Below are 12345 nucleotides of genomic sequence, written 5' to 3'. Positions count from 1 at the left end.
TAATTAAATTGTCTTCTTCTTTTAATTTTGTTTGTTTTTCTATTTTTTTACATTAAAGATTGTTTTTGTCATTTAAAAATACAAAATAATTTTTGAAAGAAATGATAAAAGGAAAAAAATAACAAGATGACACGAAAAGAAGGAGAGCATTAAAAAATCTAGCGACAAAATTAAGAGCTACAATGTACTGTGCAGCAATACACCAAACGGAACAATCTTCTAGCAATCTAGTAAAAAGCAAGCACAAATAAAGAAAGAAAAAAAAACACATGCACAACAACTGGACGATGACAATACAGCCCAACACCAGCCCATGTGGCAAGCCAACGCAGGCCAACGCAGAACGAACACGAAAACCGAACTCCACACACGCGAACAGAGTTAAACATGGGATCAATTTACATATGACGTCAGTTGACTTAGACTTCGCGAAGTCTAATTATCTAACGATTTATGTGACGAAATTGCTAGCTAGGATGAGCTATTGATTGTTTGCAAAATATTCTAGCAGCTAGCCCTACTTGCTCAGCTCAACATCAGTTCGAAATCAAACACCAAAAAAGCCAAATCGATCAGAAACCGCACAGAAGATATTGAATAGATTATTGTTCTACCTTAATATTGCAGCTCTAGGCCAAAACTTCTTTTTTCCTAGAACAATCCAGCTAGACGACCATGGCGATCGAGTCATTTTAGGTGTCTTAGTGGTGCTAGTTCTTCGTAATAGTAGTAATGTACTTTACATGACCAGTCACTACATCTAGCTCACCTAAGAAGCCGTCGTCGTCTACCTTCTTTCCCTAGCAAGAGCTACAGCTACTGCGTGCGCGCCTCCGGTTGTCGTGCGATGGGCGTCTCAACCTCCTATCTTCAGCTGACCTGTTGCTGGTTCCCGTAGACCGGGTACGCGCCGTAGGCAGCAGCGTACATGCCCGGGTCAGGGAACGGTGCCGCGGGGTAGCCGTACCCATTGTAGAACGGCGAGGGCGCGTAGTACATCCCATTGTTCCACTGGTTGCCGTTGTCACTCCTCAACTGCAAAGAAGAGATGCAGTAGCGTCAGGTTCTTGGGTTATGTTGGCTGCACAATTTTACTGTTTAAGGAGGGAGGGAAGGCAACATGAGCATATGACAGTACCTGCTTGTTTGCTGGATTGCGACCCCATGAAAGGCGCACGGTCTGTTTCCCGATGGTGCTCCCGTTTAGCCCTTGCAATGCATCTTCTGCATTCTTTCTGTGAAAGGGAAAAACGCTGACAGCATTAATCGATCGAATTCCATCATGGTGACAGAGCCAATTTAACCAAACAAATATTGTATGTGGGGAGGAACTGAAAAGTATAAAAGTCCATGGCCAATAATCCATACCTCTGAAGAAACTGCACGAACCCGCACTGTTTCCCAACTGGAATCTTCACAGAGGAAATCTCACCATACTGGGAGAAGGTTTGCTTAAGATCATCTTCACTGACATTTGGGTCAAGCCCACCGACAAATACCTAAGGACAATTAATGAGTTAAACAACGATTATAAGAGAAAAGCTATAACGATGTATATTGCATAAGTTAGAGCTAATGCATCTGTACTCACAGTTGTGTTTGTCAAATCTCCATCTGATCGAGCGGATGAACCAGTAGATCCAGAAGTACCTACACCAACATTTTTTCAGGAAACAGAAAAACAGTCACAGCTATGCAAACAACATTAAATGGTTCCTGTAGAATTTTTTATCTAGAAGAATAATGTTAATAGCAATTCACAAGTTCTCAGATTTTATTTGACTAATCAATAATATCCTCTAAAGTATGAACTTATGTCATTATCACAAATACAAACCCACTTTCCAAAAAGGTAGTGCGGAAAATCAGCAAGGCATGAATGCAGAGCAAAAACAGTTTTCTAACATAGATAGTGTTAAGTGTGAACTATATTCTGAACGAATCTCCCTCCCAAACAAATGCTGAATGTAAACAAGTCCAGATGTGTGATAAAGTACAAGTGAAAATTTCAAGTTAAAGTGGCAAAGAGATGCTAAAGAGCAGGGAACTAACTAAAAGTAGTCCCACCTAGAAACCAGAACTTCTACGAATGGTTAAAATCAAAATCATTGGAATCAGCGCTAGCTCGGATGGCTAGAGCTTATGGGTGTAAGCTAGCCCACCCGCATTCGATCCACAGGAAGGTCTCATTTCTACCTAAATAACGAACAGTTAAGGGAGGGAACTTTCCCCTTTAACCACGTTTTAAAATCATTGGAATCTCGCCCCATCAGTAATACAACAGCCAGGCTCATATGTTTGCATATAGGTAGAGGGTTGTGTGGATTTAGTTTCAGACTATCTCAAAAGAAAACGTAAATTAACAGGGAAAGAACACAACCAAATCAAGGAACCTCCATTCAGTTGGGCCAATAATTAATTCAGAGCACATAGGAACTGAGAAACTTGTTAACCAACCTGAAGATTTTCTGGGAGTTGCAGGGCCAATCCTCATGGGCCTAGTTGAGCAATACACTCCATTCATCTCGGTCATGGCGTTTGTCTTCTCACTATCATCTCCAAACCGCACAAAGCCATAGCCCTTGGATCTACCAGTGTTAGCATCAATAACAACTTTTGCACCTTTGACAGAGGAGTACCTGCTGGAGAAAGTCTCTAGCAATGCAGTATCATTGACATCAGAGGCAAGATCGCCTACAAATATGGAATGATCTGAAGCAATGTCCGAACGCCTATCCCCCATGCTAAATGATGCCCAGTTTATCCTAAAAGGTTGGTCAGTATTTGGCATTATATGCCCAGCAAAACCATCAAGTACTTTTTCAGCTGCAGCATGACTGTAGAACTCTACAAATCCATATCCTTCTGATTGCCCGGTTTGCTTATTACGAATAACCTTGATTGCGACAACCTACATCATATTCATACACATCAGTACAAGTTTGAGCTTGGATAGTAAGAGCTGTAAATTGCATAAGAAGACACATTGCAATGCAGTCTATGTTCCTCAACTGACTGGACAGTTCAGAATTTCAATTGTCAAGACACAGGCCGGCGAAACAGCCCAGCAAAACGTTCGGTTTAACGCTGCTAAAAACGATGAGCATTTTTGTCCTCATATAAACCCCATGTGTCATCAAGTCTTTTCTCCATTGTTCTGGAGGTGACAACGTCGCACCACGTTTTAGCTGCTACAAAATGATGAAAATGGAAGTGCAGCAAAGACAGACAGTACATGAAACTGGAGCCTATAAAGGAATCGTTTGTAAGCTCAGCTTGATGACATTTTACTATGTTAGTGGACACGAAAATGGAAGAGCAAAAGGTGCTACTCCCATTCAAGCAGAAACCCTCATTTTCTATCACAATAGTTGAATATTCAGGGCTCAGTTCTTCTAAAGTGTAAAGCCCTAACTCTAACTGGTTTGAGTGTAGTTTGAGAAAATGTAAATGTCCTCCTTTTCTGCCAAGAAGTAGATCGGCTAGTTTCTACATAGAAGAAGCACGCACCTAATCAGCACATCCCAATCCCCAACGCTGCCAAACTGAAAACGGGCCAATGAGGGGCGAAACAGATGTACGGCCATGGTGCGCCAGGAATCCTGCCGTTACGAGGTAGGCAACCTGGCACATCAGACCAAGCATATCCCCATGACCAGCGCAGGAAAGGATAGGGGGTATCTTGCGTTGCCTCAGCCAATCTAGGGGACTGCGGTTTTCCAGTTTCAGGCCGCAGATCCACGCCTCCCGGGGTGCCCAGCGGTTGCTCGCCCATTTCCTCTTTCCGCACAGTGACCCAATCATTTGTACTGCTGCCCGCGTCTGCGTTCTGCGCTACGCACCGCAGGCCTGCAGCTATAGGCTCTACCCAGTCTTTGTTAAGATCCGCCTCTCTTTCTCTCTCATTCTCTCTCCCCCGACCTCGCGCGACCCGAGAGACGAATCGCGCCTCTGGAACCTGTCGCCATTTTTCGTGGGATGGGGTGTGATTTAACCACACATTCAGTGTATCTCGCGGGCTTGTCACATCCAAGAAAAGGGTTCCTAGTCAGTGGGGTATGCGAAAGGGAGACGGTGCGCCTCTTTTTGGCAGCTTTGGCTCGGGGGCGGCGTGGACGTGGGCGAGATCTGGGTTGGGGGGAGGGGGCGTGCTCACCTCGCCGGTGTAGCCGAAGCAGGTGTGGAGGTAGTTCTCGTCCATCCAGTAATGGAGGTCGCCGACCCAGATGGTCTTGTTCTCCTCCTGGCCGGGCTGCGCGGCGGGGGCCGGGGAGCCCATGGCGACGTGCGCCGGGCGCGGCTGCAGCGGCGGGGGCGGCGGCGCGACGGCGTGGAACGGCACGAAGTGCGGCGCGAACTGGTGGGGCGGCGCCGGCGCCATCTGGTGCGGCACCACCATGGCCGCGGCGCCCGGCGGCGCGAACGGCATGGCCACCCAATGGGGCGGCGGCGCCAGCGCCGCCACCGCCGGGAGCGGCGCCGCCCCCACCTGCTGCTGCTTCTGCACGTCGCCCCCGCCGTTGGCCGCCGCTGCCACCGTCGCCGCCTGCATGGTGGCCGCAAAACCAAACCTCTCCGCGCGCGTGCGTGCCCGGGCGCCTCCGACGGAGACAATTTGGAGGCAAGGGGAGGGAAGAAGAGGCGGAGGAGGGTGGAGGAGGGAGGAGCAGTAGCAGCTCGCGGCAGGGGGGAGGGAGGTGGCTAAATAAAGCACGCGGCGGCGGGGGATATGGGGGCGCGCGGGCCGTCCGATGGCGCGCGTGGAGGCGCCCCCGGCCGTCCGTCCCCGGCCTTGACCGGATCCACGTCCGTGTCGGCCTGACCCGGCCCCCGCGGGTTACACGTAGAGTCGTTTCTGACTTTCAGGTTTAGGGCGCGGATGCGGATGCACCCTGCCCGTAAATAAATTATTAATGAACTGAAAAACACCACTACCCTGGTTAATTAATTACCGGTTACAATCATATGATAAGTAAGTAAATGGATTTTTTTTCACTTTGTAGTGAACCAGATTCATCTTGGCTGGTCAACATTGCATGGGTGCTAAATATAGCTTTTGACTGGGAGGTGTAATTTCACGGTTGTTTTTCACGGCTGAGCTGCATGGTCGGTTACGTTGGTTGTGTCATGCTGGTAATTAGGTAGGCTGGTCTAACTCTGCGCTTGCTGCGGGGTTACTAAAATAGACAGTCTCTGGAACTGCTTACTCCACATAATTTAGCCTGCTCCGGTGACCAGTTTAACCTACATTTTGTACTCTGGCAACTAACTTGAGTACGCACGCACGCACGCACTTGGCTGCAAAATCTAACCTTGGTCACATGCATGTTGTGTCCTCCGTGGATTCTTCTCCTCTTGTGTGCCCTCCATACATGATGTTTTAGAACTAACACGGTCTACAGAAAAGAGTTAATTACAGGCATTGGGTCAGCTACAAATAATTGAAGTTTTATCCTAAGTCAAGTTTGTTAAAGTTTGACCAAATTTATGGAAAAATCTGCAAAGAACTACAATATCAAGTATATATGATATCAAAATGTATTTCGTGATGAATCTAATGAAGCAAATTTGGTGTTGTAGGTGTTGATATACTTTCATATAAACTTGGTCAATTTAATGAAGTTTGAATTGTATCAAATCAGATTGAACTTCAATTATTTTGAAACGGAAGTAGTACTAACAAGACCGATGTTGATAAGGAATAAACCTACTCCTTAACCCTGTCTGTTGACCGCATTGCCGTCTACCACAACAACAATTCCTCGAAGGATAAGTTCCTAAGCGCCATCCCTTCGAATACTTGAGCATTGCGCTCCGGCTATAGCTTCTTAGACCCTGTTGGGAAACGTAGCATGCAATTTCAAAAAAATACTTACGCTCATGCAAGATCTATCAAGGAGATGCATAGCAACGAGAGGGGAAGAGTGTGTACAGCGTGCCCTCATAGACCGAAAGCGGAAGCGTTTGACAACACGGTTGATGTAGTCGAACTTCTTCTCGTTCCGACCGATCAAGCACCGAACGTACGGCACCTCCAAGTTCTGCACACGTTCAGCTCGATGACGTCCCTCAAACTCTTGATCCAGCAAAGTATCGAGGGAGAGTTTCGTTAGCACGACGGTGTGGTGATGGTGATGGTGAAGTAATCCGCGCAGGGCTTCGCCTAAGCACTACGACAATATGACCGAAGGCGTAAACTGTGGAGGGGGCGCCGCACACGGCTAGGAATCAATGTTGTGTGTTCTAGCGGTGCCCCCCACCATATATATAGGTGGGAGAGGGAGGGGAGCAACAAGGGGCGCCACAAGTAGGAGGGATCCTACTTGGGCGCCTCCTCCAAGTCGGGCTCCCCCCTTCCATATGCATCGGAGGGGGAAGGAAAGAGAGGGGGAGTGGAAGGAAAGGGGGAGGCCGAATCCTCCCCCTTTCCTTCTCCCTTCCCTCCTTTCCTTTCCCTCCTATTTCGGCCTATAGGGGGTGCACCATCCCCTTAGGGGCTGGTATGTCCCTCTCTTGGCCCATTAGTCCCATATAGTTTGCCGGGGGTTGCCCGGAACCCCTTCCGTTGACCTGATACGTACCCGGTACCCCCCGAACACTTCCGATGTCCGAATACTATCGTCCTATATACGAGTCTTTACCTCTCGACCATTTTGAGACTGCTCGGCATGTCTGTGATCTCATCCGGGACTCCGAACAACATTCGGTCACCAAATCACATAACTCATGTAATACAAAATCGTCATCGAACGTTAAACGTGCGGACCCTACGGGTTCGAGAACTATCTAGACATGACCGCGACACCTCTCCGGTTAATAACCAACAATGGAACCTGGATGCTCATATTGGTTTCCACATATTCTACAAATATCTTTATCGTTCATACCGTAATGAGAACATATGTTATTCCCCTAGTCATCGGTATGTTACTTGCCCGAGATTCGATCGTCGGTATCTTCATACCTAGTTCAATCTCGTTACCGGCAAGTCTCTTTACTCGTTCTGTAATGCATCATCCCGCAACTAACTCATTATTCACATTGCTTGCAAGGCTTATTATGATGTGCATTACCGAGAGGGCCCGAAGATACCTCTCCGATACTCAGAGTGACAAATCCTAATCTCGATCTATGCCAACCCAACAAACACCTTCGGAGATACCTGTAGAGCATCTTTATAATCACCCAGTTACGTTGTGACGTTTGATAGCACACAAGGTATTCCTCCGGTATTCGGGAGTTGCATAATCTCATAGTCAAAGGAATATATATAAGTCATGAAGAAAGCAATAGCAATAAACTTAACGATCATTATGCTAAGCTAACGGATGGGTCTTGTCCATCACATCATTCTCCTAATGATGTGATCCCGTTCATAAAATGACAACACGTGTCTATGGTTAGGAAACTTAACCATCTTTAATTAACGAGCTAGTCTAGTAGAGGCTTACTAGGGACACGATGTTTTGTCAATGTATCCACACATATATCAAGTTTCCGGTTAATACAATTCTAGCATGAATAAAAAACATTTATCATGATATAAGGAACTGTAAAATAACAACTTTTTTATTGCCTCTAGGGCGTATTTCCTTCAGACCCAACGATGAGGATTGCCATGGTATTCTTTTGCCGAACACCTGGAACCCTCGCCTCATAGGCACGCCACCACACACAAGTCGAATCATCAATAGTGGGGGTGAGCGATGATAGACCTCGCCTCCGTAGCAGATCAAACCAGACTTTATGGGTGGAAGGGCATTGAACCATGATGTGGTCGATAGTTTCTACACTTTGGTTGCACAAGAGGCATGTGAGACGGTGAGGAAGCCTTTCAGGCGATCTTATGAAAACATGATATTTTCATCTTACATGTCCTTTTTTGGTATGATACTCTCTTATTCTTTGAAGCAAAGTATGAACAGGTCATGCACGTGAGAAATATTTTGAATACCTATGTTACAGCCACAGGTCAATTGTTAAACCATGCGAAATGATCTATCTTGTTTGGAGACTCATGCCATATTGTGCATCAGGATGAGGTTAGAACAACCTTGTAGATTGAAAACTTGCACTTTGAAGAAAAGTACTTGGGGCTTCCAACTCCGGATGGGTGTATGTCCAAAGGGAAGTTTCAAAACTTTCAACAAAAGTCGATCAAACATATGACTTTATGGGGCTTTCCTTCTCAAGGTGGTAAAGCCGTGTTCATAAAATCCATTGCCCAGTCCATTCCCACATATATTTGTAACATCCCAAATTTTCAATTTGGAATGTTATACATAGTCACCCATGCATATCATATTTCATTTGCTTTTCGTCTCGCGATCCTCGAAAATCCTAAGCAACTCAAGGATCCTCGGAGAGAGTTGGGGATTTCCCTGTTTTCATATTTGATTTTTATCAAATATTGAAACGAGGATTTTTTATTTTAATTATTTTTCTCTCCGGAAAATATTTCACATTAAAATAAATGAGAGGAGATAATATGACTTCTCCAAAATAATTGAAATATTCGAGGAAAAATATTAAAATCATTTATTTGATTTTATTTGATTTTATTCGGATTTTATTTGCATTAGAAAAATTGCACGTTTTCAAAATTGCATTTTAGGGCCAAGAAAATGTTCATCCCGTTCTAAATATTTTATTTAGACGGTGAAAATTTGTTTTGGCATTTTTAGATTTTTTTTATTTTTCTAGGATTTTATTTCGGTCGGCGAAAATTTGTTTTAAAAAAAAAATTCCCACGCCCGACTGGGCCTAAGGCCCAGCCGAGCCAGGCCGGCCCGCCCGCGCCACCGCCTCCCTCGCCCGCGCCGCCGTGCCTGGCACGGACGCCGAGGAGAGTGCGACTTGAACTCCTCCCCGGGTGCCCCCTCGCCCAAGCAAGCCGCCCCCACCCTTTAAAGCCCGCCACCGAGCCCCCCCCACCACCACCGCAGCCGCCCCGCAGCCACCACCGCGCCGCCCGTGCCGTCTGCCGCCGTCGCCGCCTGCCGCCGCCACCGCAGCCGCCCCGCAGCCACCACCGCGTCGCCCGCCGCCGCCGCCTGGTGCCGCCCTCGCCTCGCCGGAGGTAGCCGCCGGATCCGCCGCCGGTTTTTCTTTCTAAAACCGTTCGGTTTTTTTTAGAAAACCCTAGATTCGTTTTTTTCGGATCGCCGGCTTTTCTCGGTTCTTCTTGTCAGCGGACATTCGTCCGTACGTTTGTTTTAACGAACGGGTTTTATCCCGTTAGTTACAGCTAACGAACGCTCGTTCGTTAGTCTGTTCGTCAGATTTCTTTTATCGGATTTATTCCGCGAGTTTTTCTCGATCGCGATTTTTGATCCGATCTTAGTTTCTGTTTATCTTTTCTATCGTTAGTCGGAATCAGGCGATTCAAGCGCCTAGATCTTCGTCTCGAAACCCTCTTTCCGTTTAACCAACTCAAATAAGTTTTTGCTACTGTAAAATTTGACCTAGGCTCAGATTAGTAAATGAAGCTTCTCTTTTTCGCTGTTTGAGTTTCGTTGCTCCGTTTGATTTGATTCTTTTTACGAACCGGAGTTCTTAAGTTGAACCTTCTGGTCAATCTCTTTTATTTGAGTTTTGCTTGTGCATCTCTTGCTTGCTGCTTATGTATGTTATTGTTTGTTTGTGATAGAACACCCGGAGTGTGAAGCGTGCTACTACGAGTCCCTAGGTTTCGCAGACCGTCAGCAAGGCAAGTAACACTTTGATCATATCCCTTTTATCACCCAGTTTTTATGCATTAGTTCCAATCCTCACACATTGCATGATTAGGATGTCAGTAACATGTGGGTTGGGAAGTAGTTGTTGAGGTAGAACCTATTACCCTGTTACATTCAAACACTGGGAGTTACTTCTACGCTGCTTATATTACTATGCTATGCTATGCTCGTAGACGTGGTTTGGGTTTGAGTGAAATCCATGACAGCTGTGAGATTGTTAATTAAGGTTCAACTTAAGGTGGCAACTTAATTTAACATCTGGGTGGATTGAGGCACCTGGGGAACCCAGTGTTGCCTGTATTTTTTGGAAATCCCGGAGTACCCGTGTGTTCTTCCTATGGACCGCCACCCAGGCTCAAAGGGAACTGAGGTGATTCATGCTAGAAACTTCCATGTGCAGCCACAAGCTATTATGGGCTCTAGCATAGTTGAGTAAGTTACGTGAAGCTCTTGAAGAGGCAGATCAGCAGGTAGTGGGATGTAGGTTTGGTATGGTCTGTCCGGAGTAGAGAGTTAATGTTTCTGAAAGATCGTGCCTTGGTCATCCGTTTCTCAAACACAGTGTAGTGCGAGAAATCCAACGGAGGCGATTGAGTCTTGTGGGGAAAAGTGCTTAAACCTCTGCAGAGTGTATAATCTAATCATGGTTAGCCGTGTCCCCGGTTATGGACAATTCTTGAGTATCTAGTATTTGGATTATCACATGTATCTCACCATTCTTAATTAATACTGTTGGGATGTTAATCACTTTAATTGGGATTGAGTTGGAGGAACCTTCTCAATGATGTTTCAACTACCATGATAGTTAAAATTAAAATCTATTCCTTTGTTGTAGGGAAAATTTGGCTTTTCGCAAAAACTATAACCATAGAGATTTCCACCAGCCAAATATGCATGTAGTGATAGCATTATTCTGTTCTTGCTCTACTGTGTTACATTGCCAGCATATTCCATGTGCTGACCCATTTTCGGGCTGCAAGGTATGATGTTGCAGGCTTTTCAGACGAGGAGTAAGGTTCGTTAGGTCATTGCCGTGCAGCTCAGCTATGCAGTTGGAGTTGATGGACTCACTTTATCTTCCAAGCCTTCCGCTGTTATCGTATTAGATGGCCTTAAGACATGTTATTGTAATAAGTTCTCTCTTGAGACATCTGATGTAATAGGTGTGTGATTGCCACTCTGTTATAAATCCTTCGAGTACTGTGTGTGTCAGCATTACCGATCCAGGGATGACACTAAAGCACAGAGACTTGACCATCTGAGGTCGGGTCGCTACAAGATGGTATCAGAGCACACGCTGAGTGTAGGACACGACCACTAAGATAAACCCTAGGCCACACTTCTCTTCTCATTTCTGACTTCTCTCCATTTTCTACTCTTTTGGATGGCGGAGATGAAGAACAAGTTTGCGCAACCGGATGAAGACACACCTTTTGGACGCCACTTGAAGGAAGTCACTAGGTATTTGAACATTGGAATACCAAGCTTCACCGGAACGTACAACGCCACTTTACCTGAAGAGGAGCACTAGATGATTCAAGTACAAGTTCCAGGAAGGACGTTCTCGCCAACTTCTAAACCCACAGAGTTTTCTTTTGAACCACCCACCTGGAGTCTAGGCAAGAGCATGGCAGCCCACATTACCATGGGACGCATTGGAGAAGTCTACAACGGGGAACTCAAGGACACTATCTACCAAATATGTGGGCGTCGAGACGAGCAATGGGAAGTAATCAGCACCAAGAAGGATAGATCCATTGCCGCTTTCATCCAGGAGTTAAACCAACACATTCGACGTCAGGAGAACCAGATGTGCGCGAACGTGATAGACTTGAAGAAGGCGAAGACTAGAATAATCGAACTAGAGGAAGAACTCAAGTTTACACGCGATGGATATGAGGAGGAAATCAAGACACTACTGGAGAAGAATGACGACTTAGTCAAGAAGATCGGAGTATTCATGGGAGGACCAGCACCAGTGGAAGAAGACGAAGAAGAAGAACCCAAGGAGATATGCCCCGAGGATTACATCATCATCGACGACACCGATTCCGATCCTAGTGATGATGACTTTGAAGACGAAGCTGGATCAGACATCATGGAGTCTTCCACTGATCAAAATTTCTAGATGACCACCAAATATTAGTAGCATTCCCCCATGTAATTAGTGTTCGATGAGCACTTTGCGATAGTCCTAGACCGTTTGTATGCCCTTGCTTGCTTGATTGAGTGAAATGTTTGTGTTTGTCTCATGTGCATATGGGTAGTGTTTTCTCATTAGACCCCTTTTCTATTCTGATCTCTTCCATCTAAACCCATCAGATGCCTCCGAGACATGACCCCAGTTTTGTTTTCCCACCGGAGCTCACCCAGTTGATCCAGCAGCAGAATACTTTGATGCAATTGCTAGTTCAGAACCAGGGCAACAATAACAACAACAACAACAACCCGCCCCCAGTGGACAACCTAGCCCGTTTTCTAAGGTTACAGCCGCCGGTGTTTTCCAATAGCACCGAGCCTATAGTTGCGGATGATTGGCTACGCCGTATTGGAAGGGAGTTGACCACCGCAGGTTGCACGGATGCTGAGAGGGTGCGCTTTGCCGCAC

General features: G+C 46.1%; 1 protein-coding gene across 1 annotated transcript; it reads right to left on the bottom strand.

The window, feature by feature from the left end:
* Positions 1–591: 591 nt before the first annotated feature.
* On the bottom strand, positions 592–4689 carry LOC125509591 (polyadenylate-binding protein RBP47). The gene is made up of 6 exons (XM_048674590.2): positions 4157–4689; positions 2458–2911; positions 1592–1650; positions 1369–1499; positions 1139–1235; positions 592–1035 (listed from the first exon to the last, which is right to left on the bottom strand). Exons 1-6 carry the CDS (start codon positions 4550–4552, stop codon positions 871–873), a joined length of 1302 nt encoding a protein of 433 aa, XP_048530547.1. The 5' UTR covers positions 4553–4689; the 3' UTR covers positions 592–870.
* Positions 4690–12345: the final 7656 nt, after the last annotated feature.

This window comes from Triticum urartu, chromosome 5A (assembly GCF_056163025.1).
Source record: "Triticum urartu cultivar PI428250 chromosome 5A, HENAU_Tu73, whole genome shotgun sequence".
NCBI classification, from domain to species: Eukaryota; Viridiplantae; Streptophyta; class Magnoliopsida; order Poales; family Poaceae; genus Triticum; species Triticum urartu.
This window is presented reverse-complemented; position numbering and strand designations above follow the sequence as displayed.

Coding starts and splice junctions, on each gene's coding strand:
- LOC125509591 (XM_048674590.2), bottom strand. CDS start 4,552: ATGCAGGCGGCGACGGTGGCAGCGGCGGCCAACGGCGGGGGCGACGTG. Junction 1,500..1,591: donor GAGATTTGACAAACACAACT/GTGAGTACAGAT, acceptor AATTGTCCTTAG/GTATTTGTCGGTGGGCTTGA. Junction 1,036..1,138: donor GCAATCCAGCAAACAAGCAG/GTACTGTCATAT, acceptor TCTTCTTTGCAG/TTGAGGAGTGACAACGGCAA.